This window comes from Dunckerocampus dactyliophorus, chromosome 11, assembly GCF_027744805.1.
Source record: "Dunckerocampus dactyliophorus isolate RoL2022-P2 chromosome 11, RoL_Ddac_1.1, whole genome shotgun sequence".
Classification (NCBI taxonomy): domain Eukaryota; kingdom Metazoa; phylum Chordata; class Actinopteri; order Syngnathiformes; family Syngnathidae; genus Dunckerocampus; species Dunckerocampus dactyliophorus.
In genome coordinates, this window is record NC_072829.1 from 23,159,993 (window position 1) to 23,187,939 (window position 27,947).

The window sequence follows — 27,947 nt, forward strand, 5'->3', positions numbered from 1 at the left end:
ACACTGATGGAAAAAGATTGTTTGACAAAAGGATGATCACATTGTAATATAAAAAGCATGTATTCATATTTGCTTTCATTAACATACAACATGTTTGAGGCTGAATGCTCAATTTCAGTAAACAGTTTGGATCGTTTTTGAAGCACTTACAATCAGACTTGGCAGGAAGAATCAGGATTATATATCTTATTCAACAAAAAAATCTAAATCAGACATAAATCTACATTAATACATAGATTGCTGAAATGTTGATTGTAGCTAGTTTGACAAACTAAACGCTAACAGTTGGTGGGCACAGAGGTTGAATGAAGGTCACAGGAATGGTATGAAATTCTATCAAATTCCAGCCAAGTTCTTTGCAGATTCTCACACTGTGCCAAGTTGCAAAATGATATTCAGTCAAAGTAACGTGATCAGGATGACAAGGGTGCAAGTGAAGAAGCTCAGCCATTATTGTGGTCCTCCCACCAGATCAGCAGGTTGCTTCCTCGCAGAGGTATCCACTTGCATTAGTTTGTCTCCCCACAAAGCAGCACTCACCTGGGAAGACGATTTAAAGACCAACGTGTCCCCGAATGTGTGGCAACAGAACAGTGTTCGTCACACGTATTGTTTCTTCTGGGCGTGTGAGGCCAAGTCTTTAGCTTTCTCTTTAGCTGCCAGCGCAGTCTCTCTCGCACGCTCTGTCGCCGCCTCGGCTAAACTCCTTGATGGCGTTTCACCTGCAAAAACAAGTCAGAGTACAGTAAATAAAAGTCCTATAACTGACCACATTTTCTGGAAAAATATGCCTCTGAAGCCCCACAAAACATACATCAGTTAAACAGCCATCGCGTACGGCATCGCACCAGACAATTACACAAATAAATATGTGCTGTTTGACTCATTCCATCTTCATGCTCTTTCATTTTAGCAAGGGAGGCCGCACAAGACTTCAGGGGAGGCGCAGCAGATAGAGAAACAATGTTTCAACTCTGCTAAGCTATTTCAGTAGTTTAAAAGGCCAAATGAATTTATTTTTACTTGCTATGGTGACAGAGAAAACAGTCATGGGATGAGCAGAAAACTCAAAATATGCTGCAGAAAATTTGATTACTGGAGAGTACGGGAGGCTCCAACCACATTACCTCCTCTGGGGGGAGCCTCACGCTTTAAAAAGCCCTGACTTAAAACATTGCCAGTACATTATAGCAGTGTGACACGCCTTACTTTATTTTGAAAATCCCAACCATTTTGAGTTAATACTTGTATGCAGTAGATGACAGTGACTTGTCAACTTGTACTCTGCAGAGCCAATTCAAAGTCAGCAGTGGTTTTGTGTCATGTCCCAATTTTCAGCAGTTACACAACTAAAGCTTTGCCAGCCGGTGAAAATGTTGTACATGCACTCGATAAAAGGACTGTCACACTGCCAGGGAACCTCAAGGCTAGATAGAGCACACTTGCTTGATAAGACATTAGTATTTCTTATGTTTAAAATATGAGTGTCCTTTTTGAACAAATCATGTGTTGTGAGGGAAGCGAGGGAGACAGGACACGTTACTTTGTTTTCTTTAATGCAAAGCAGCATAAAGGCACAAATGGCTGGTGCATTAACTAGAGCAGCTCATTAAAAGTGATTTCTAGAGAAGCTTTACCTTGCATTTTGGCCAGAACATATTCAAAGCCCTTCATGGTCTTAGTAACGCTCGTCTTAAACCTTGCAAGACCAAATTCCTGGAAAGAGACAATCAAACATGAACAACGTGTTGATCTCAGCACATACACAATGTTATTTTTAAAGGAAGCCTTTTGCTTCCATGTAATAACATTAAGCATACGCCATCATGTGTGTTTTTCCCATGTGTGATGACTAGTGTCTCCAGACCTGAATAGCTCGAGAGAGTCCATACACGTTGGAAGAGATCCAAGCCTCTCTCTTTATTTCCGTCCAGCTGCCATTCTCGGGGTTAATTCCATATTCACACCGCTCTTCCACAGACTGGGGGCATAGATGAACAAGGTGCATGAGGTCATGAAATGCACCTGCATCAAAAACACAGCCTTCATCTCAACAGGAGACGTTAGTGCACTTGGAGGTGTATGTGGTACCATAAGACGAGCGTGGCTGATGTTCCATGTTACTGTGGTCATTGTTCTTTTCTGAGGGTCCACTATGGAGTCCTCAAGGATGTAGGCTGAGCTAGCCATGTGTTTTGGAAGGTAGCGCTCCATCCAACGCGGCGCACGGCTAGTTTTGGTCAACAGGCGTCTGGAGATGAGGCAGTTAGCCGGAGTAACCTCTCGGAAAATGATGTCTTCAGTCAATACATGGTTACTGAAAGGCACACACACACACACACACACACACAAACATCAGTCACAATCAAACTGTGCAAGATTATTCGGTACCAGAAATGTTGATTTCATTTTAAAATATCACCAGCAATAATTGATATGCTATATACTACAAATAATGACACTAAAGTCATACAATTATGAGAGTAAAGTTATTTTATGAGAATAAAGTTGAGACTTTATGAGAGGAGGTCATAATGCATGACAAAGAGGTTCATACGGCAATGAAGTCATAATTTCAAGAATACGTCAATTTCCCCTGTAGATAAATAAAGCATCTATCTAGCAATCTAATCAAGGCATACTATTACATGCGGAGTTTGTATGACAATTAAGTCATAATATTACAAGAAAAACTTTACCAGAGTAAAGCATAGCACAAGAACAAAATGCATACATTAATGTGAACAAAACAAGTTGTAGATAAATAGTTGCAATTGTTGTAAACTCTATTTAGATGAAAATAAAGTTGTAATGTTGAAAAAAATAAGTTGTCATTTGATGCCAATAATGTGAAATACGTGAAAGAAGTAATGCTACAAGTTGTAAGCAATAATACGGTAACATGACGAAGTTGTAATATTAATACATAATTATAATTTTATGAAAAGAGTCACAATATTGCATAGAGAATAAATATATATTTAGCATAAATATGAGTATGTATAAATATGAGTATTCATGTACATTGTATATGTATATCAGGAGTGCACGCAATCAAAATGATCTACGTCTTACTGTAAAACATACAGAATATATCAAATCTAAACGGTTAACTTTGAAACTACTACACTAAATACTAATGATCAGGACTTCACGTTCACAGTTACAAAGTTTACAGTCATGGTGAGTGAGAACACCACTATCTGGTGGGCGGGGCTGGGCATAAACCGGAAGTGGGCCTGGTTTAACAGGACATGGGTGGGGCTTAAATCTTAAAAAATTCTTTTAAGTGTGAAATTGGCATGGATTGATCAGAAGTTGCTATATTTATTGTTTATTATTCAGCCATATGTGTATTGTGCATGTGTGTAAGTGATCTGCCAGACACTACAAGCAAAGTTTTCCAACTGACTTTATATCAAAATTAAAGTATAAGCAAGCAGACAAAAAAAAAAACACGGCTGTGACTGATGCACGAGCCGTATATAGCCGTCTTGTGAAATGCACCGCGTACGTTATGAAACAAGTTTACGATTGCAACGTGCATACTGCAGCATACTGAGAGGGTTGTAATATTTTACCACGCTTATGTATACAATGTAGTATGATAGCCATACAGGCAGAATGTTTGATGCAGATGTACCTAATGTTGTGGCCAGTCAATGCAGGTTACTGTTACCACTGTCTGTCTACTGCCAACTGAAAATTGACAAAATTCTTATTGTAGTTAACACGCCTGTTTTATGATGACTTCATGGAATAAGACAAAAATACGTTTCAAGGAAAAAAGCGGTCATGCTACCCCAATGGAGTTGCATAAGCGACTGACGCAACACAAGCCTGCAAAGCGCTGACTTGTCAAATGCACCGCGTACTTTACGAAACAAGTTTACCAAGTAGCTTTACATACAAACCGAAATAGAGGCGAGCTGAGGAAAACCTAATAACGTGGAGGCAGTGGGCAACGCCACACGAGCCATTTTCAACTTGCCAACAGCACCGTGTACGTGAAGGTGGCACCGATCGACTCCTCTGTGGCTCTGTCTCGGGAGGGGCGGTCGCTGTGTGTGACTGGCCAATCACAGAGCGTGAAGAGTGAATACATAATGATGGTTTTCTTTCATCGCGACTACGGATAATGACGAGATGTACTGGTTTCATGCTCGTATTCGGCAAAAATGCATTATGAAGAAGTCCCAAAGGAGACTGTACTTCCTGAGAAGGCTGAGGAAATTTGGCATGTCCACCACAATCCTGAGTTGCTTCTACAGATGCACTATCGAAAGTGTCCTTACTGCCTCCATCACTGTTTGGTACGGTAACTGTACAACACGTGATAGGAAGGCACTCCAGCGGGTGATCAAGACCTCACAGAACATTGTTGGGGCAGCCCTCCCCTCACTGCAAGACATTTATAAACTAGAGTCCTACGAAGAACAAACAACCTCATCAAGGACAGCACACATCCACAACACTCATTATTCACACTCCTACCGTCAGGCAGACGCTACAGGAGTTTGAAGTCCAGGACCACAAGGCTGGCTAACAGCTTTTACCCACAGGCCATCAGGCTCCTCAACGAAGCACTCGCACACGCCGCACGCAACACACGCACACACTCATAGCACTTTATTTATTTATCTATTTATTTATTTGTATTATTTACTTGTATTAATGTCTCTTCTGTTGTTGTTGTTGCTTAATTTATTGGTATATATGTTTATGTGTTTATGTTTCTTATGTTCTTATTCTTTCATTTGTTTTCTTTCTTTTCTTGGGAGAATGAACAGAATAAGATTTTCATTGCATGGTATAACTGCTGTTTTACTATGCACATGACAATAAAACTCTCTTGAAACTCTTGAAACAGTTGATGTCATTCAGTAATTCAAAATTCAACTCAATATAGCAATAAAGATAATCACATAATTCCTCAATAGTTGTGCACTGTCAGTGCAAATAGCTACGTAGCGTTCATGATCCATACACTTCATGTATTACGTCCAGTTAACATTTGCTATCAAACATTACTGATACTGTATACGAGAAATTAAAAGGCTTATGCAAAAGGCAACGCAGCCAAAGTCAAGGCGACACATTAAAAATCTTTCGGCAATGGGCATATTTTCCAGTTCGTCAGGAAATAGTTTGACAAACGAACTTGTAGAAAACACGCATTTCTATAGTTGAGTTCGTGGCCCGAAGCGCAGCCATGGAACAATTCAGTATTTTTTCCCCGACATAAATAGCTGCTCCGCGTGAACGGACAACTTTTGTTTTTTATATATATATATATATGCATCTTACCACTCAGTTAGTTTATCCGTAATCGGAATAATAAAGACGAAAGTTGCATGATCCGTGTGAGGCTGCGGAAATCTGTTCTCCACTTTTTCTTTTTTTTGCCAGCCGAGGCGCAAGAGCGAAATGGGAGGGGCTTAATGTCAGCTGACTGATATCATGTGAAATCTACAAAGTGACGGTTATGATGTAGTAACGCACAAGCAACGCCTTTGCGATTGCTGTAATGGTCACCCCTGATATAGTTGTTATGTTAAGAGGAAAAGTTACTTTATGACAAAGTTGTATTACACGAAGACAGTCAGTTTTACAAGAGTACATTCAGATTACAAGAAGTCGTAAGATATACTTGGCAATAATAAAATATAATACAGATAAAGAAAATGCAGCAAAGATACTTTAAGAGTTTAAAAGAACCGATACACCACTATGCAAGAGGAATAAAAACATATGTGGGACAAAGGTGTAAGGTGTCAATAATAAGTCCTCTCTGGACTTTTGGCCTCACCTGTAGGGGTTTGGATAGCGTTGCCAGAAAGCAACGCAGACTTGGTCCCAGGAGCTTTTTAGCAAACCTGCGCAGCAGAAATACTTGACCATTGTTCCCTCAGCTTAGGATAGAAGCACCCTGCTGTGACCACAAAAACACGAAAAGGGTTCAATTGGATCTGCAGTGAAGACTTAAGGTGGGCGATACTACACATTTTCGTATTGACTCGATACCAAGTAAATACAGGCCTATACCGCTGATACCAGTACTTTTTACCTGGGACATTTTTCAAGATCAGTGAATGGTTTTGCGATTTTGGCCTTTAATAAAATAATAATAAAAATAATAAAAATAAAACGCAGGAAAAATTCTTTACGCAAAATAATAACACTTTATTGTGAACATCCATCAGACAATCTAACAATATTAACAAAAAAATAAAATTATTCCATTTTATTACATACAACTATTTCAGCTAAATAAAGTGAATAGTGTAAAATAAACAAAAGCAAAAACTGTGATTGACTTTCATTCAAATTCTTTTGCTTTTCTGCGTCCAAGGACTTAACCCTGAGTTTAAATAACAGTATTTCCAATATAGCTGTACGACAATAAAAACACACAGATACGCTTGAAAATAAACATGCAGGAGAACTGAAAAATATCGATTTCATCATGCTAGTATCGAGCCGATACTGATACTACGCTGGTATTCATAATGTCAATATTTTTCCACACCTATTGTAAAGAAATAAAAACACAGAACGCAGATTGCCTACGATTGATTGGAGACTTCAGGTCAAAAGTGCCAACATTTACTCGACTTAAGAATACTTTTAATGTGTCGTTTACTTTGTTAAGCATGTTTTAAATAGCAGCATAATTAGCAGTATAATTATAATTAGCAGTATAATAGTAGTAATCACTGGTTGTAATAGTTTAAGTGTTAGCTTCTCCCGTTTTACAGCCAAACGTGTCACACCTGAAAAATAAAAAAAAATACATATATGTATTCAATATTTAATTAACAACAACCAGCATCACGTCCAGCGTTCAGCAATTGCTGTCAAGTGTCACCTACACGCTGTGTTAGCATTGATAGCATGAGCGAGCCTAGCATAAAGCAAACGCTATGAATGAACGGCCCAACTGGGTCGAAAAACTATATCCACGAAACCATTAGTCGAAGGTATTTCAAAGGCGAAAATAGTTACCTGGACGGCGGAAATCTTCATAGAGTGAATCCTGGCATGTTTTAAACTCCTGTCATCTTGGAATTACCAGTGTGGCAAACTGCTGCCAATGCTGTCAAATGTTACACACGAACTGAACGGAAGGTCAAATATGCACGTCATATCCGGTCAATTTGACACGGCAATACCGTTATCGAACACTAGAGGGTAGAAAAACACTGTGATAGGCAACATTGCCGTTAGTATCGACAATTACATTGTTGAAAAGGGTCGCCTAGTTTTGTCAACGAAAATATGAACTGATAATCATCATCATCATTATCATCGTCTCAGATATAACTGATAATTACTCCATATCATACTCATCATTGATTGTTTATTTTGGTGTGCAGAGAGTGCATACTGATTAATCTTCCAATACTGCATAAGCTAACTTCAAATTCTATTCACCCGACCATCACCATAGATTTTCTATGCCTCTTATCCGCATTAGGGTCGCGGGGGTATGCTGGAGCCTATCCCAGCTGACTTTGGGCGAGAGGCGAAAGAAAAGAAAAGAAAAGAAAAGAAAAAATAATAAAAAAATATATATATATATTATTATTTTTTCCTGTTCTAAAATGGTCATATGTGAGCAAATTAAACACAGGAAGTGAACAGACTCAAAGTAATTGGTGAGACTCGGAGAACGGGTAGGATTTTTACAACTCCTTTTCAGACATTTGTTTTTCATGAAATTAAACAAAACCATTAAAATGGCTGGATAATTTAATAACCTGAATGAAAATCATACTTGAGTAGCTACCTTGTTTGCTTTTATCACGATCACTATAAAGCAATCCCCACTGAGAAACGGACAGCAAATCAATTCTGCACACTACAGTAAGTGTTTGTGGATGCATACCCAATCTGCAGAAACATCTCCTGGTGCATCGCATGCCCAGTGCTTTTTTTCCCCTTCTGTTGATATAGGTCTAAGCCGGAAGATTCTATATGTGACTCTCCAGAACATAAAGGAAAATGTAGGCTAAGCCATGAAATCCGCCATGTGGGTGTTAAGATACACCAACTCTCGCTAGAAGCACTTTCACTGCAGGCAAATCGAAGGAACAGAGTAGGTCGCATTGGACTGTTTGCTTTGTTATGTGTTTTATTTGCTGAAAAGTCCTCTGCTGCTTTGTTCAGGAAGCAGTCCAAATGTTTATGTGTGGAATTATTTATGTGAATAAACTGACCTCTCATTGACGGCTGGTTTTGTGTGTTTGTGCGCGGGCTTAGGCACAACTTGACAATGTATTGTGGTTGCTGTATTTACCCACGCACTTGAGTACTTTTTGAATCTCGCTACGGTTCTGGGTTTCTATTTGACATTTCTTGGGTTGGTGCTTGCAAAGTAGCTCTTTACGTGTTGTACATAAAACATAAACAGCAAAGGTCAGTTAAGCGGTTCCCGGGGCATTGAATCGATCGCAGGTGGGCTGTTCAGGTCGTCTTAGAAGACGTTTCGCCTCTCGTTCGAGCAGGCGTCATCAGTTCACGCTCAGTGACTAGTTGGGACAAGCACTAGTCTGACTAGACAATATATCTATCATATCGAGTCATCAGACTATTGTCCCACCAAGTCATTGAGCATGACCTGATGAAGCCTGCTCAATTCAATGCCCTGAGAATACAACGACCTGGATGAATGAAAATATTCACAGTCATACGTCAGTTCAGCAGCTGAAAATACACTTGAATTTCCGTCAGAGATAGCCTTCTCACACATTCTCCAAGGCACCTTGCTGCTCGTCATTCACAAGGTTCTTTCACAGTCCCATTTCTCTTCCTTTCCATTGAATCCGGCATGTTGCGCGTTTTCAGATCAACATAATTAACGTCCTGTTTGGACAGAAAAGCAGCCGCAACCTTCATTGGGGACCTTGGAAGCAGATTAAAATGTCACTCTACTGTAGTTGGCATGTAAATTCAAAGTGGCAGTCCTACAAAAACATGTCAGCAAATAAAGAAAGTGTGAAAAGTGTTTAAAAAAAAAGTGTTAAAAATGAAACTTGTCCACAAGAATCGCCTTCTTCCTACAGGAAGAGTAAACACATTAGATTGGACATGAATTACCAACAAGTGATTTGCATTAACAAGAACCACATTTTACAGGTAAGAGCAGAATACATTAGATTCACGATTAACATTCACAAATAAAAAAAAAAAAACTGCTTCACATAAACTCAAGGCCAAGTCACTGAGGTCAAAAGGCTACATTTGTACGAGGGATGAGCATAATAATCGACTGTTATGAATTTGGTCATGAAGCAACGGCGGCAAAATGGAGTGCACTACTTTGCAGTCTAAAGAAGAACAATATAGTTGAGCTCCATCCACGCTACGGCAACTTCACATTATTCTGCTCAGTACGACACAATATGGAAGCGGGAGTTCAGAACATTCAGACAGTCTCCTATCGCATTAAAAACATTTAACAGGCAACGAAGAATCGATTAATTGATCAGTCATTTCCCCCCTTGGTCGATATAGGAAATGTAAATGCCAGAAAATAGCAAGATATTTGAATGTCTTCAGGCGTCTCACACTGCAGTCGGTGGGTGTCCGCCATTACGACCATTGAGCCGTCGTGTGGAGCGAGTCCGGAAGGAGCCCTCAGGGTGGAAAGATTCCGGCTTATCCTCACAGCGGAAGACCATTAGGAAGCCATTTCTGTAGTTTTTATTCATCCATCCGTACAGGAGCGGGTTGGTAAAAGTGGAACACATGGCCACAATATGGAACACGGTGTATATCAGTTTATACTCCTTGAACCTGAGCACCAGGTCCAGATCGCTGGCCAGCTGGAACACATGGAAGGGCAGCCAGCAGATAGCAAACACCACCACCACCAGGGCCAACATCTTGGTGGTCTTTTTACGCCGTGCGATGCTATCATTGCGAGTCGACGGGCTCACGTGGTTCTTCAGCTTGACCCAGATGCAAATGTAAGCGTAACTGATGATAGCTAAAGGGATAATGTACTGTAGAAGCAGCATGGAGAGGCTGTAGATGACGCCGTCCCTGCCGGTCCCATGCGGCCACTTCTCAGAGCACACGGCAATGTGCAGATTAATGGAGGGGATCTCTTCCTGGCGGTACTCTCTGAAGATGGCCAGGGGTGCCGCCAGGACGGCCGAGGTAGTCCAAGTGAACGCCATGATGAGAAAGCTGGAGTGCCAAGTGAGGCGCTGACCCAGATGGAAGATGATACACCGGTACCGCTCCAGAGCGATGACGGTCATTGTCAGGATGGACACATGCACGCTCAGGGCCTGGGCGAAGGGCACCATGTGGCACAGCACGGCGCCAAACTTCCACTCGTCTAGCAGGGTGTACACCAGCGTGAAGGGCAGGCACAGCGTGTCCACCAGGAGGTCTGCTAGCGCCAAGTTGGCTATGAAGAAGTTGGTGACTGTTCGCATGTTCTTGTAGCGGATGATCATGTAGATGACAAGAGCGTTCCCGAGGAGCCCCAGCAGGATGATGAAGGAATAGGCTGTAATGAGGGTGATCTGCACTCCAAGGTGCTTGGTGATATCTGTGTGGAAGCCTTGCAGGTTTGAATCCACGCTTCCGTTAACTTCAGTCCACATGTCCGCTTCATCAAGCTCCCATTCTGCCGTGCTGTTGGATGTGTCAGGGGGGCTCATTTCTTCTCCAGGCTGTGCAAACACCTGAGACGGAGATAGGCCCACCCTGCTTCTATCAAGGTCTGAAAATGACAAAGGATGTTATTACAAGAATATTTGTAGTCGCCATTTGTCCTGTTTACTGCAGTGAAATCAGACAAGGGTTCATGTTTCCAGCACATGCACCACAATGAAAATATGACATTTTTTGTCATAATCCCTCCACGGCCTCCTATATTAAAACACTCACCCAATCTGAATGTGGGTCACCTAAACTTGCCTGCTATGTTCCAAAGTATCCTTTGTTGTTTCTGTCTGCTTATGTGAAATGCCATCAAATCAAATATTGCAACTCACACTGTTTAAGTAAATAGAGTGGATCTTTTCCCGCTGCCCCCCCATTGCATAACCACTTAATCCCAAAATGATTCATGACATTATTTGCAAAGTGCAGCGTATGTTGTATACAGCATTCATCCAGCTCTTCCTGCCACTTGCTGCTCTTGTCTGCATTCGGTTCCACCTGCTTCTACTCCATTTGGAAATTGGAATAAACACGACAGCGGAACATAATAATTGACTGAAAATCAACTGTCTTTGTGTGCACAGACTCTAGCATGCAGTTGACTATATACTTTCTTCAGCTGAAGTGTTTCTTCTGTGCATGCTTATTTTTCTAATAACACCATGTTTCATTATCAAATCTCTGGGACAGCAGTGGAGAGCTTGTGTGTCATTTTCATTAAAAAGACAGATTTGGGGGGTCAAATCCACTCTATTTACACACTGAGAGCCTCTATTCATATTTACTTCATAAAGATATCGTAATGGATGACGTACAATGGCACTGGATCACTTTTTTTTTAAACAACACACAGCTATTTGATTCATGACATTTTGGTACATTATGCAAGGCTACGTACATCTTTAATTTGTATTCATACAGTTAACTGTTGCATGCATGCATGTATGTCAAATTTGTTTTTAGAAAACAGTTAAATGACAATTACAAAAGAACTTCGTTTTGCAGGAACACTCTTTGCATGTGCAGCCTCGTGTATACTCTTTACTGTGTACAGTTTGTATGAGCGAGTCCGTGCAGTCTGTAGGCGACATGTGTACTCTGCAAAGCACTGGGCAATTTCTAAAAGCATCATTCTATGTTCAAAATACACCTGCTGAAGCGAAATCCAGAATTTAAGAGGCAGTCATTGCAGCATTACCCCGAATCTATCCCGGTCCGTGCGTAATTTCTCGCCAAGCATTGTTAGTGTATAAGCGTCTATTCGAATACTTCAACTTGAGCTCTCATAGCCATAGGTGCAAAAAATTTGTCTCTTTTCATGTTATTTGGACTTCTGTTTTGCGCTCTGCCATCCAAATTACGCACAAAAACAACGGATCTCGTTTAAGGTTACGCTGTCACAAATAACGCCGAGTTATTCAATGATAGATTTGTGCCACAAGCCCTTATTCAAAACTGTAAAAACCACTATCGGTGGACTCACCTTTCCTCTTATATCTTCTCTCCAAAGCGACACTTCACTCCACAGTGGCGTGGACATGGGGGGAATATTTCAAGCTCCTCCCAGGCTGTGAGCGCCTGGTGCGCATCTTTGGATCCGCGCTACGTCCGCCAGTACGTACTGAACACGAGACAGGACAATCTAGCATAAGTCAGGTCTGCAATATGAAGCACAAGGCAGCTCCAAACTATATATGAGAAAGGACAATCAAGTATGAGGCAGGTCTGCACTATCAAACAGAAGACAGCTCCAAATGAGAAAGGACAATCAAGTATGAGTCTGTTCTGCACTATAAATCAGAAGACACCCCCAAACTACTATATGAGAAAAGACAATCAAGTATGAATTAGGTCTGCGCTATCAAGCTCCAAACTACATATGAGAAAGGGCAATCAGAACGAGAGAGAAAGAAGAACCAGAATAGTCTGAATGATGAAGTGTGAATCAAAGTCTGAAGGAGGTCTTCTTCATAAAGTATGAGGCAGCTCAGCACCAACAAGGCATGTGGTCTACACCAGTGATTCTCATCTGGTGGGTCGTGACCCAAAAGTGGGTCGCGGAGCTGTTTTTAGTGGTTCGCAAGTCTTTGCCAGGACAAAAAAAAAAAATGTAATGACCCAATTTCCATGAATGTGCCTCGTGTTCTTGTTTGTGGTACTCGCTTACTTCGGCGTGTGTGAAGGTTTTGGCCGACTCTGACACGCTTGAGCGGTAAGGGGAAGGACTTAACATTCTGACACACAGCTGCAGATATCTGTTGGAAAAGAGTGCGCCATAAAGAGAAAGAGCCAGCGTCTGACCGCTGTAGCTCATGTTCTGTTGCAAGCAGTCTCTTTAAATACAGAATAAGATATGCAGTTGTCCCTCGTTTATCGCGGTTAATGGTTCCAGGCCCGACCGCGATAAGTGGGATTCAATATGAATAAAGTGAATATTTTCATTGTTAGAGCATAGAAAACCTGTTTATGACTTTCTAAATACATGTTTTAACATTATAAGAGCCCTGTAAACATGAAATAACACACCCATAGTCACCCGTACGCTCCAGCCAGTCAGTCTCCATGCAGTGCCAAGGTAATGTAACCTAACATCATGTCTCATCAATGTAACCTTAGTGACCAGAATACTACATATATCTTGTCTTTCGGTATTTTTTTTTTACCAATAGTAGGCCATAGTCAACCATGAAACGGCTCTCATTTATTTATAATGAATAAAAAACACGATAAAGTGAGGGAGAGATGTTGGAACCTCAGTGTGGCGAGGGATGACTGTATGAAACATGTCCGCTTATCATTGAGCAGCAATGGTGGGTCTCGCAGCCAAACCGGACGACAACCACTGGCCTACACCATCAAGGGTGAGACAGGTCCATCAAGTATGCATCAAGTTCTGCCACAAGGTCGACAACAAGGAGTATGAGGTTGGCCCTCATAAACAAGTATGAGGCCAGTCCACGCATCAGGTATGAGACAGGTGCTCCTAATCAAGTATGACACTCGTCAAATATATAAAAAAGTATGAAGGAGGACCAACTCATTTATGCCACTACTGGCATGAGGTCCACACCATCAAGTGTGAGGCAGGTCCACGATGTATGATCACATCCTCAAAATAAAGTATGAGACAGCACCTGCTGGGGATCAACCACAGGTCCCCCGATCCCTACTAAATGAGAGGTGAGCAGCGCTAGCTGATGAGCTAAAAGCCCTAGCTGTCAACTAGTCATCCAGCACGGCTCTTGAGCGGTCAAGTTTACCAACGTACCTTCACACAGCATTTGTTACACGGGTGCTCTTAATCCCCCTCGAGTGAGAACAAGCGGCATAGAAAATGAATGAATGCCCATCAATTTCGAGACAGGTCCACACCAGGAAATACTGGTATGAAGTCTATACCATCAAGTATGAGGCAGGTCCACACAATCAATACTTGCACAATATTCCTACCACCAAGTATGGGGCAGGTGCACACCGTCGCTTCCTCTTCTTAGTAGTCCCCACTATAAGGTATGAGGCAGGTTCTCATAATTAGGTGAGGCAGGTCCATCAAACAACAGCAAAAGGGCCACACCATCAAGTATGATAGAGGTCCATCATGTCCACACTTTCCATCATCTCAAACCATCACTGAGAGATTTGTGCAGCGTTTGCCTAGCTGTGATTAGTTTTCCATCTCATCTGCACTGCATTGCACAGGAAATAAATGAAATGCTAGATCAGCTAATAAGTCATTTAACTTTAACTTTGTTTCCAGGCAGGGTGTATTCAGCCTTGCCAGTCACACGCACGACACTGAAAGAACTTTGGAACGGCTGTAAAATAAATCTGTAACACTTCACAACAAGTGACACATCTCCATTTTTAATTACTTTATGTTCAAACGTATACCTAATGATGAGTTAATTTATTATGACGAAGGCCGGATCCTCATGTGTTATAAATGAGGTGTCAATTATTGATGCATTTAAAAGTCATTTATCATGCCTATCACCAATAGTTTTGTAGGCCAGTCATGTTTTGAATCCTAGCACTGCCAGATTTCTCTTGAAGGTTACCAAGTGTATATGCTTTGGCCCAGAGCTTTTATAAACCTTCCTGCAGCCGCCTTATCTAAAGAGTAAACAAGTCGTCGGCAGAGAAGGTGTTACACATCATTTATTCTCTTCCCCATCAGCTACAAAGGATCATTAAATGCAAGGAAGTTATTTTCAAACTTTGAAACAGCCCACATTCCCTGCATCATATAACATTGCTTCTGAAATAATATTCAATATGTGGATATGGTTATTAAAAATACTTACACACAGAAAACAATACAATGTTTTCACTTAAAAAGACAAAACATCTCATACAACCTACTCATTTTAAATCCATTAGTAGTAGTTGTATTATTTACTATTATTATGCAGTCTGATTATAGCTTCAAACTAGAATGTAGACTGTGTATTTATTTGGTCAGTCATTTAAAAAAAAAAAAGATGTCTGCTGCAGGAGCCATTTGTGCTTCATGGGTTGGGTTTAGTTCATCTGGTTCGTTTGGGGGATAATTGTGGAGTGCTATTGGTTGACCACTGGTGGCGGTATGGAAGTGTTGTGTATATACAGTACAGTAGGTGCGGAAGTGACAGGGCATGGATTAGGGTGACGGTTTTTACTGCTCACACACACACACACACACACTCGTGCATGCCATAGCACCAGTTTCATAACCTCCATTTATTCAACCTGCTGTAACATTTGCCATTCTGGACAATTTATTATTTCTTTTATTCATATACAATAAACACAATATTAAATACAACATGATCTTCTGTCTGGACATTGTTATTACCTGGATTCCGAAGCGACTAGAATGAGATGCGACAGTCGCTACAGCTGCTTCTAGGATAGCATTTGTTTTTCTCACAAAACTAAAGTGTACTTTGCGATAAACTACCTCCCAAAGAATACTTTCCCCCCAAATAATTGTAATTCTTTCAATTCAACATTTGGCCGTGAAAAAACAAACAACAAAGTTTATGTTTTTCAGTGTTGTTCTTGCTGCTGATTACATCAGTGGTGTGCAGGTCAGGGCCAGCAAGGCCTTCTCTGCTGGCCTAAACACTATCAGAAGCACTGACCTACATTTACAATTTAAATTCTCATTTTTGTCCCATGAAATTGTGTTTGTTTATTCCCAACAGTCTATTGTCATGATTGATGAGTGTCTCTTGGCTGCACTGCTTCCAGTCATGTATGTGTATGTTAGATTTTTTTTTTTGTCCAATCAGATTTCAGCTTCTATGTGTTGCCATATCATTGTAATCTGCCAGGGCCTTCAAAATCTGGGGTGCTGACCCATTTGACATACACATCATTTGCAATAGAGCTGTTATTTTTTTAACTAACCAGATTTCAGATTTGCCTCTCAGTACCAGCTTGCTGTTTTCTGATTGGTTGATCAGAGCAAAATTGCAAGGCAAGTTACGCTCGCAATGGCTGACTGAGGAGAAATTAACATCCCTGGTGAGTAGTATGTATTTTATTTCAAATGTTTTGTTTCTGTCATATTATTAGATAAATATTCATTGTGAACTGCTTCAGATGATGTTGTAGAGTAGATGTTGCTGCTGCCGAAATGAGGTACTATTGCTCAAGGTTACTAGCAGTAATGGAAGTCAGGCATATTGGTAAATGTAGCAATAGACTGGTGCAGTGGTAATGATGCTTCTGCATAACAAGGATGACTGTGGTACATAACCTGCTATGGTCCATTTTTAAATCTTTTTTAAATGATACTGGCTCTCACAAAAATTTTAGCCGGTTAAGTCCCCACTTAAGGCCCAGACACCAAATACACCGCCTGCCACTGGATTACATCTACACTGAGTCAAAGCTCCTATGCCCAAACTCTAAATCCATGTACTTTACTGAGACGCAGAAATGTGTACCTAAAACAGCATTTAAAAGATTACATAAACCGAATTTATCTGTATTTACTGGTTATCCTCGCTAAATGTAGGCTACTCTTATCCATGTTGTCAGTCAAGCTTTTTTTCCCTTCCATTGGAATGCTTTGAGGAATCCAAGTGGGATCGTTCCTACTTCTTACCGTCAGGAATGAAACAGTAGGCCGACCAATGACTGCAGACACAATGAATCTGGCCAATACGGTAATCACCCAGTTTTGCATTGATCATCCATCATTGACAGTGGACCAACCATTTGACCAGGAGAGGTGTTTGCATGCAAAGACAATCTCATATAAAAGCCATCTGAGTTAAGATTATTACTATTTATAGTCCAAACACCAAACAGGCACATGCACGATCATTTGTGACCTGACTATTGCAGACATAGTGAACTTTTCTCACAGGTCACCAATGCTGATGTTTTTATGTTCTGATTTATGTGACAAAACTTTGACCTTTAACGGGTTTGAAATCATATTATAATACAAGTACATAGTGTGCCAGAGGGCATTTCCTTCATGCGGCAAAAAGCAGTGAGCTTGTGGAAGGAGAGGCTGTTTGATGATGTTTGAAGCTTATTTTGACATTTACACAGCTGCAGCTGTTGTATTAGCACCTTTCATGGATGAAACAGAATAAGTTGAAACCCACACAGGCCAACATGTTCAGCAGATTTTGGAAACATTTTAGGAAATCCTGGCCTGATTGGACCGTACAGTGCTGCTCATTATGGTCACTCAGCTTGCTTTTATGAGACTTCAGACCAGTAGATCTTTAACTAGAGTGTCATAAGATAATTCAGTGAATGAGCTGCCACTTGAAGTTCCACATCAATAAAGAAGACTTTGACCAGATTGGGAGCCACTTCCCCAAGTAAACTGTTTTGTGAACATGATATCAGAAGGGCGGGTCATTCATCCAGGGGCTTTGTTTTGAGCTGTTAATTGTTGCCTTTTGACATTCTGATCCACACTCATTATTCCAGGTGAGCAAGGACAGAATCCTACGAGTGCTATTTGATGATGCAATAATGATTGTCTCAGCAACATGAGATGGCCTTGTATTGATTGGGGCACCTCAATTTATTCTTTCAATTCTAAGGGCCCATCCCCAGCCTCTATGTGCACTGCAGACCAATCTCCTGACCTGCACGCATTGTAGGATTTACGTCGTTAGGAAAATGAAACACTTCACTTTGAAAGGCAGGTTTAAAAGAGGGCTGGTGCAGCACAATATGTTTCAAAGGTGATTTAACCTTCCCAACTTTCTTTCTGCCTCATACTTTATACCACTGTCAATATAAATCAATGTAAAGCCAGACTGAGAGTCGGGATACTGCATTTATACTTACTCTAATTTAGTACTGGTGCTGACATGATGACAAACTGTGAGGAGGGAGGTATTGACTCCGTGGGGTGGCAGTGGTCCTGTACTTTGAGTCCTGCTGTGGACAAAAACAAATTTGCAGGCAACTGAGACAGTTCCAGAAACCCCCCAATTGCAGCTGAGGGGTGCATTCCCCAACTGTGTCCCTCTAAAACCTAGGTGGTACAGGCTCCTACAGCCGGTCTACGTGCAAGAAAAGCACGGAGGACGCGTGTATGACGTGCTGATTTTCGAGCCGTAGACTGGCTGCAGACCAGCCACAGAAGTTCTTTGTCATGTCAAACAAACTCAGAGGGTGCTTACCTTTTTTCAGGTTGCAAGACCAACGTATGCATTTTGTACGTCTTCGTGCGTCGTCTGTCTTTCATACGTTTCGCTGGTGTCAGGTTAGGTAGGGCAAAATGTTCATTTTTCCATACGTCGCAACACACTAACACACGTACATATACAAAAAACGGAAGAAACACAGCAATTTGGGGAACGCCAAGAATCACACGGTCAAATAATGATACGTTGTAACCTAGGCTTAACATCTCTCTTGTGTGACGTGTAACACAATATATATAGTACAAAGCAGAGTGTAATTGAATTACCCTTGAGGGATTATAAACAGTATTAGAAATAAATGAAAACTCCCTTCACACAGCCACAAAACCCCATGCATATACAGCTGGGTTTGGCCTTCCCTTTGTTTTTGTCCATTTCGTTGTTGTTTGTAGGCTTTGTGAATGATGACTTAGGGCTTGGACATTGGGAAATGTCAATAATCAGCAACTGTCAATGCCTCTCAAGGACGGTACACTTGACCGCTTGCAAGACTGATGAGGGCCTGTAATTCTTCACTGAGAATAGATTTAAAGGGATGAAGTGTGTGAAGTTTGCCAATTGGATTCTGCGTAAACAATTTGTGTGTGGGATGCTTTAATTCCGTCTACCACTGTTTCTCCTTTCATTCTTAAGACTGCACCAATATAACGTTGAAACCAGATCAATCTTTCATGCAGCACTTTATCAATACCTTTGTGCCATTTCTCAACGCCTTGGCAAAGACATTTAGTAAATGGCCTGTAATATAATTCCACTTTGCAATGATCAATAAGAATAGAAATGTTCAGAGAACTCAATAAAATAACGCACTGCTCAAAACAGCCAGGCAGTTCTGGGTTCACATTCGGCTCAGACCTTTTTGTGTGGTGTTTGCGTGGATTTCTTCAGAGTACTTTGATTTCCTCCCACATCCCCAAAAACATGCATGTTAGGGTCATGGGAGACTCTAAATCTGGGGTCTCAAACTCAACATCCCTGGGTCCTGCAGGAGGTACAGTCTGGGTGAGGCTGGGCCACATCAAGTATTCACTCTGGAATCACAAGACGTCAACTAGGGTACCACAAAATATGGTCCTTTGGGCTGAAAGTGGCCTGCAGGCCGTATGTTTAAGAACCCTGTTCTAAACTATCCATGCGCAAATGTGTGTACGTTGCCTCTCCGCTAAAGTCGGCTGGGATAGGCTGCAGCTCAACCGCGACCCTGAACACAGTCGGAAATGAATGAATGAATGCTCAAAGCATAAAGACCACCATTCAAAAACACAAAATTCTTCATTGATTACGTCAGGGGCGTCCAAACTGCTTTTTTATTGGCCCTCGGCACATTCTAAAAATACGATTAAACAATAAAATTTAAAAACAGCAAAAATGGGAAAAAAAGCAGTAATTTAAAAGAAGTTTTCATATAAGTTGTAATATAAGAAAAAAAACAAAGAATTAATTAAAAATTGTAGGAAAATTAGGTTGGGTAAATGCTATAATGTTATGATAATAAAGTCAAAATATTATGAGAATAAGTCATATTGGTATGAGAAAAAATATTTGTAGTATTTGAAAAAGTAAGTAATGTATGGAGAAACAGTCCATATTAATAATAATAGTAATAATAATAATAATAATTATAATAATACGCTTGGTCACTGATAAAATGAATAAATATATTTGATATGTGTAAACATATACATATAAATATATACATATACAGTAAATACATTATATTAAATATTTTTTGGGGGTTGGTTTAAAAAACAAAAAAGCGACCCCCGCATCTTTAGATGTTTTTGTATGCGGCCCTTAGTGGAAATAGTTTGGACACCCCTGGATTGTGTAGTTTAATTTGTTGGGAATAATGTCATAAAAATACAAACCAAATCATAAAATATACATAAAAAGAAACACGGACCCGACTTCTGTCAATTTCCTCAAGGTGTATTTGTGTGTATGATCTCGATGCAGCACTAAATGATGTCCCGGAAGGTCTCCATCGATTCAGGTTTGGGGTGCTGGTCTGTCTCCCGGTATCTCCTTCACCCGCCTTCACTGTGTTGGGAGACAAAATTAATCTTCTGGCCACAAAGCATATGCATACTGAAGGAGCTGCACTAGCAGCTTCTGTGGGCTTCACATATCACTCATGCTACCACTAGTGGTGACGGAAATAAATAAATAAATACATACATTTTTAAAAAGCAAGAATGGGTCAGCGAGCGTGATGAGTAGGAAATGGTCTGTGGCCAGCATCTGTAAAACAATTCCTTAATTTGGAATATTAATAATATGATCCTATATGATTATTGTAAGATCTTGGTATTTGCTTCTTCTTTCTATCTGTTGCCCGTTTGCACAACAGCGAGTAAAACTGATTTAGAATTGTTACTGTTGTCTCACTGCAAAGGCTGATACCACAGAAGAGTGGATGATTTGCAATCCGCATACATTCCTACTTGTCAGTCAGAGGCAGAATTACCTTGACCATGAAATGTAAAGCGTTTAAAAAGAAAAATCTGCATCAGGAGTGCCACTGGCTAAAGAATCCCGCTGAGGTTAAAAAATCCACAACACAAAGAACAGCATGAATAATTTGCAAGGATATTATACAGCTTTGAGTCAGTAAAATTTCATGGTCATTTGAATTGTTTTAAACCACTCAACTGGCCATTTATAATCACGTCTCTGGACTCCCATGAGATCTGCATCAAACATGATGAATCATAATGACTTTTCTAATTATTTTTGTGTTTGCATGAAGGCAAAGAACGACTGCTTGTGTAACAATCATTATAGAGACATGCCTTTTCAACCGTACCGTCTTTGTTTATGCACTAAAGCAGCATCCTCTGCATTTCATTACAATCATAGAGTGAACTTAATTGTGGCTGAGGACATAAGGATCCTTATGTCCCCACAAGGTACCCCTCTGATAAATTGAAATTGAAAAAATACTGCTATCAATCGTGCAGGTCAAATCGAAACTGACTGGAAGCAAGTGGAGAAAAATAAGACTTCGCAAACCTGATTGACACCCACACGGGCCAATCACAGGAGGATTAGAGTGGGCACATACTGTAGCAGTTCTCTATCCAGCCCTATCTCTATCTGTGATTTGTGGTACTACTTGTGTCATTTTATTTCCTCTAACAAAACAAATACAAGTGTTGATTGAGCTCTCCCAAATGTGTCTCAACACCCTGGTGTTTCTCTGGTTACTGCATCTGCACCAACATCCACCACCAACCGACCAAGCGACCTTTCCTGGGAGCCTGTCCTATTCGCTTGCATGCACCACTTCTGCAAGGCATCCATCTCCATAGTGGAGAGGAACATAGGGGCCCTTGCCCTGCCCGCAGTGATGTAAAGAATTCAGTAAAAAGCACGTTCAAGTCAACTACCTTGTGACGGCCATGGTGGAGAAGGTTCGGGCCACCTGCTGAAACATCCAGAATGTGTACTGCACCAGAGTGATTCAGCTGGCAGACAGCTCTGGTAAAGGTCATGTAACCCTCATCAGGTGGAGTTGTATTGTTGAGTCATAGCAGAGGTCTGCATAGAGGTAGCTCAGCTTCTCATAGCTTGCTTTGACTTGCAGTTGACCCACATTTAATTAAGTAGCAATCTGGAGAATTAGTGGTTTACGGCCATCGCTAATTGTAAAACTAGAAAGCGTGGTAAGGGAGAGCAATTAGTTGAACATAAGCCCCACTGCAGGAACGTTTTCAGGAACTTTTTTTGAAAACCAGAGATTTAGAAAAACCAAGGAGGGGAAGCATGCCATCGTTGGGCGTAAACTGTTAACTCACTTTAAAATAAGAATTTAAAAAATGGCCCACAGGCCGCACTTTGGACACCCCTGGGTGTAGGGGGTGCTTGGTTGAAAAAAAGACTGAAAACCACTGACACACAGGATCAAGAGTCTGATCAGAACTTGATTTTTCATATTGGGCTCTGAGACTGCTTATTTTAAACACCATCAACTCCTTGCCTCTGAGAGCTACCAATCCTTTCTCTGCGCCAACATTCATTCGAGAGGGACACAAACAGCCTAATGACGCAACGGCACAGGAGTTTTAAGCCACAAAAACGGCCACAAGGTGACAGAAGTGCATTTGGTAAGAGCTCGGCATGGATCTTTTGAATGTAAAAACACACTCAACAGCAAAAAGGAAGTGGAAGAGCGTGGAGGAGTGTAGCATGCAGAAGATTAATTTTAACCCATGCACGCGCACGTGTGCACACGCGTGCGCACACACAGTTTAGTTCCAAATGTGAAATTGTAAATAGTTGATGGTGTTATATTTGTAAATAAATGGTTATTTTGATGTAAACAACTCTTTTTTTGTTTTGTTCATGTTGTGGTATAGTTGTTGAGATACAGTAATTGAGCTGTCACAAAAGCAAAACATTTGTGTCAAACTGAAAGTTGGATCTTTGCACAAAAAGCTGTTTTTCTCCCTTTTCTTGTTGGGAACTGATATTTTCTTGACACTTACATATGTTGTACTGCTCATTACTAGAGAATGGGAAAAGATAGAAACAAACTTTTTTTTCTGATGAAAGAGTCTAATCTTTCTTTTGGTGGGTTCCATGTTTTTATAGCCATAGAACACAGTATCCTGTGTGCCTTGAAAAATCATTAAAAATAGTCTAAAATGGCCGGTACTGAAGGGGTTGTCTTTTGAAAAATGGCTGGGATTGAATGAGTTAATACCCTTCTCTCTCTGTTGGTTATTGGACTGCACTCGGCACCAGTAACAACCTTCATTTCACTTCATTCGAGGATCATCCCCTGTCTTGTCGAACAGCCAAACGGATCTTTCTGCATTTTTTGGGGGGTCTACCACTTGACTTTTTTGTACTATAACCCTTAGGATCTTTGAAGAAGTTTAAAATGTCTCACTCCGTTCAACCTCAGCAGCAATGGCGTGCTGTGAGAGGCCTTACTCATGCAGCTCAACAATCCGACCGCATTCAAAGAGAGAACGCTTTTTTGCCTTGGTCATCAAGAAATCATGACAGTGTGAATACCTGACAGAAAATGACATTGAATCCACATTTTTGCAGAGATTTGGGCTTTTAAAGGCTGTGATCTTAAACTTTTGATTTCACTTTAATCCTCTTTCTTCTTTTTGCATTTTGAAGCTCTACTTAGAACCTCCTTAAGATCCAACAGTGCAAAATGTAAATTCTTGCAATTTTTTAACTAGTCTTAAACCTTTGATCAGGAGTGTACATTCAGTACCAATGAAAAGGGTGGACACACAACATCATTGAATAGAATGACAAAGTGTGTTAAAGTGTTGACTGGTACTGCATGTCCCGAGTGATGCATCCTTTATAGTTCTAACTAAATGTACCCTTTGTTTTTGGATGAAATACTGCTGTTCTATTCTATTTGCTATTCTGTGTCCTATATTTTCGTCCGCTCCATGCTATCTCACCTAGTTTTCTAAAACCAAGCTGGCTTTTCTAAAAACATGACTTTGTATGACAGGGTATAATCACAACCAAAACACAGATACTCGGCCACGGCAGGGAGACAGCAAAACGTAATCAGCTGAAACAATTTGCGAGGTTGAACTTGCGCGTCTACTTCTATTATCTCCCAAGTGAGTGATAGTGAGCAGTGAAGAAGAAGGTTTATTTATTATTTGCTTTGACGTTCCAGTTTTTTTATCATTTGTGTTTGTATTTGCAGGAAAGAAGCCCCAAGTGGGTGGCTAACATACCAGTTTACATGCAAAAAAGTGACTCATATCATTTTATCGTCGCTCTAAGGGCCCCAGGAGGTCAGCCTGATAATGAAATGTTGTATAAGAGAATATAGGTTTACAGAGGGCTCATCATTTTAGGGGAACAAGTTAATAGTCCACATGTGCAGTATAACGCTACCGGAAAAACTATATATTGCATGGTATATATGGTGGTATATATCTTCAACCACCTACAAAAAAAGCAATCATGTTCTTTTTCAGGGCTTATTTTACACTTTCATTTGACTGAACGCTCTTATTTTTTGTTCCAGCACTGATTGCTTTGTGTTTTGCAGCAGCCGAAAGAGACATCGAAGGAAAGACGACTTCATCAATAGGATTTACAGAAACTAAGACACAATGGATGCCATAAAGGTGCACGCTTGCAGAGCACTTAGCAGATAAGAATAAATGGCTATTTACAATACATGTACGTCCTTGCACATACAGTATGTAATGATGTTTGCTGTAGTGGTAAGTGACACTTTGTGCTGAGATATCCATAAAGACGGTTTTGTGTGCTATTGCACCTGTGACTGAATAACCATGTACTCATTTTGCACCCAGTACGATCTTTCAGGCTAATGAGATCCAGCACAAGCTGTATCAAAACTAATTGTGCCTTTACAGACTACACATTGCCAAATAAAGCCTGTGGTTCTGCATGAGAACTGTATGTTTAATCATTTTGTTTTTCTTCACCAAGTAGCATTGCTGCGAGTCCTGCAACAAAAACTGCCAATATAAAACTGGTAACATCATTTAGCAGAACCAATAAATCTGTTCAGACATCCACATCCACACTTTCAAAACGCTAGAATAATGTATAAAGTTAATAACAACTCGTTACCCAAAAACCTCATACAGTATTTCTCAATCAGAGAGGAGAAATATGATCTTAGAGGAAAATTAAACTTAAAACATTTATATGCGAGAACTACGCTGAAAACCCGCAGCATTTCCTTGTGTGGAATTAAATTATGGAACGGATTGAGTAAGGAACTCAAACAAAGTACAGAGATGAGCAAATGCAAAAAACAATACAAGCAGTTGGTGTTTGTTAAATACAAGGCAGAAGAGTCTTGATTATCACAATGATGTTCTGTCAGGTTTATTTTTTTTGTTTTGTTTAAAAAAAAAAGTTTTGTTCTTTATTCATATTTATTTTAAATATTTATTATTATTATTATTATTATTATTATTATTATTATTATTATTACTAATTACTATCACAGAAAACATGACATGGAATGCAGGAAGTGAACAACATGTACTGTACTAGATGTAGAATGGATGGGGGGTAGGATTAAATAAGCTTTGCTTCTTCCTACTCCTTTTGGACATGTGGAACTGTGAAAAAAATGATTCATGAGATGTTTTCCATTGTAACCTTCATGTTCAAATAAACTAAACCAAACCAAACCAAACCACATGACTACTGGCGATCATCTCCGACTATCATGGCACTGAAACACACAAGTATACAAAAGTACTTGGACGTTGCTGGAGTCTTTTCAGTTTAAAAAGTGAGTCTGCTTCCTTCACGACACTCATCTCTTACCACCGTGGTCCTTTCAGAAAACGTGCTGCCAAAAGTCAGCGAAAAATTAAAGGTAGACTTTATTCTCTGATGCTGGGTAAAAGTAGGTCTGTGATCCGACTGTGCAGGTGCGTGCTGGGAAGCACTCCCAGCAATGAAGTGTGATGACGGCTCCGAGCATGCCCTGCGGTACTTGTTCTGTAAAAAGTTGCTAAAGTTCCGTTTTTACAGTTAACATTGCTGTTTATTACCCTCCACTAGTAGTAGTAGTTACCCTGTGTTATTATATCTGTTGTGTGTTGAGTTATTAAGCGTTATTTATTTTATGACGCCGTGAATCAGATTGTTATGTTGAATATTGACCTTCTGCAATTTCCGATCGGTTGACAAGCTCATTGCGAGTTCTGCTTTTGGTTCCTGTTTTCCCAGCCAAAGAGCAACTTCCTTTAAGGAAACTGAAGTGCCTCTTGACCACTCTGTGTCCAGTTCAAGTGTGTCACAATATTATATTTTTATAATTTATCTTCCGGTGGCGACCGGTCCAGGGTGTACCCCGCCTCTCGCCCGAAGTCAGCTGGGATAGGCTCCAGCATACCCGCGACCCTAGTGAGGATAAGCGGCATAGAAGATGGATGGATCTTCCGGTGGTGTTAATTGGCAAGTTAGGCATATGGTTGAAATGGATTGGAATGAATACTTGATGTGACCCAGCCTCACCCAGACGGTACCTCCAGTGGCCCCAATTGAGTTCGAGACCCCTGGGTTAATGGAAATAAAAACACACAATGTGGGATATAGATGGAAGAGCTTAAGTGCAAATTGATGCCCTACCCTGCATAAACAGTCGGTAGTTGTTTGATATGCAGCCAACTGAGGCTTGGCGTAAATGTATTACCCCTTCTTCACCTGTCTTTGCGCATCTGTTCATCTGTTATAATCCCTGCTTCTTGATGAGTTCATCAATAAATCCTCTCTCCCGACTCCAGCAAGTTGGATCCGATGTGCAGGCTGGTATCAGCGGGGAATTCCTAGCGCTCCATCCTGCACGATGAGGAGACCTTCCTGCTGGAGCACTTAAAAAGGATGCAGACAGAAAAGATGGAGAAAGTCCAGCGTCATGTGGAGCACATCAAACATGCAATAAAAGAGCTGTAGGAAAATATGAGCAGGCTTCAGCTGGCAGACTTCAGCAACGGTTGAGGTAAGATGCTCATGACAGTTATGGTCTGTGAGGAGAAGTCAGAAAAAGTAACATACATCACATCTGAGCTTCAAACAGTGTTCAATTTTAGTCCATATTAAGTGACAAGACTTCACAGGATTACGCTACTCTACTTATCTTCAATCTGTGAGGGATTTTGTGCCAGAAAAAAGAGCTCTATTGAGTTCAAATACGACAGTATGCCACCCAAGATGTTTGAGGTAGCTGAGATCAAGCCTGAAATCACCCCAACCAATTATCAGATGATCCTCAGTCTTTTGGCCATGATTGCCGTGTCTCAGTGAAAGGACATTACTGACTTTGAACACTGCTTAATCACAACTGCTTCAGGTAGCAGGGGTTGAAAGTCTTTCAGAGTTACATAAAAAACATCTGTTTTTCCAGTCCTATATTTTGTCATTATAGTTTTCTAAAAAGTAATGTTAAAATGTCCTTTTGTCTGACATCCCTGCTTTCTACGATATGGTAGAAAAAACAAAAGGTTTTCACATCAGGAACACAATTAGCAAGATTTGACAAATCAACTTTTACCTCCCGCTGCTCTAAAACTGCTCAAATGGCAGAATCCACGCTTCAGCTGCACGTGTTGGTCGAGCAGCTTTGAGGAAATATCCCTGCTCATTAGTGAACAGGGAGACAAGCATTTATCTCAGCCACTGAAGGCACAAAAAGAGACATTTTTAAGTTCTGAACGGCTGGTTAATCGACTTGTGGTCACCATGATACCGCCCCCCAAAAACTCTTATTAATAAAATCGATACATTGCCCAGGCCTACCATGGCGAAAATCACTCTCCCGCTTCACCAAACATGACTAATAAATATAATTATTACGTTGATGTGAACTTTTCATCACAATTTGACACGTCAGCCACTAATGGGACGTCTCCTTTAATTGTCTCCTTCCTAGGTGGCACAGCTCGGGTACGTTTTCATTTTGGGCTGATGACTAATGGCTTGCTATTGGCATTGTTGCTGTTGTCACACGCTTGCTTGATTCCCATCTCATTTTATAACCTGATGGTGGCATTTCTGCTTGAGGAAATAATAAGAAGTACATTGTGCAGAGCGTGTGTGCAGGTGCAGAGTTTG

General features: G+C 40.6%; 2 protein-coding genes across 3 annotated transcripts; both read right to left on the reverse strand.

Moving 5' to 3' along the window:
* Positions 1-41: 41 nt before the first annotated feature.
* Positions 42-7,167, reverse strand: prelid1a (PRELI domain containing 1a). Its single transcript, XM_054792586.1, has 6 exons — positions 7,006-7,167; positions 5,810-5,932; positions 2,092-2,317; positions 1,868-1,981; positions 1,638-1,716; positions 42-722 (listed from the first exon to the last, which is right to left on the reverse strand). Exons 2-6 carry the CDS (start codon positions 5,899-5,901, stop codon positions 601-603), a joined length of 633 nt encoding a protein of 210 aa, XP_054648561.1. The 5' UTR covers positions 5,902-5,932; positions 7,006-7,167; the 3' UTR covers positions 42-600.
* A 345-nt stretch (positions 7,168-7,512) lies between these two features.
* Positions 7,513-18,382, reverse strand: npy7r (neuropeptide Y receptor Y7). 2 transcript variants are annotated; one of them, XM_054792584.1, is made up of 4 exons: positions 18,324-18,382; positions 17,986-18,078; positions 12,164-12,301; positions 7,513-10,738 (listed from the first exon to the last, which is right to left on the reverse strand). In XM_054792584.1, the coding sequence occupies exon 4, from the start codon at positions 10,674-10,676 to the stop codon at positions 9,567-9,569; it is 1,110 nt and encodes a 369-aa protein (XP_054648559.1). In that variant the 5' UTR covers positions 10,677-10,738; positions 12,164-12,301; positions 17,986-18,078; positions 18,324-18,382; the 3' UTR covers positions 7,513-9,566. The 2 variants fall into 2 exon arrangements, with proteins under 2 accessions (XP_054648559.1, XP_054648560.1); XM_054792585.1 differs by lacking the exons at positions 17,986-18,078; positions 18,324-18,382 and having other exon boundaries at positions 12,164-12,377.
* Between the last annotated feature and the right edge of the window lie 9,565 nt (positions 18,383-27,947).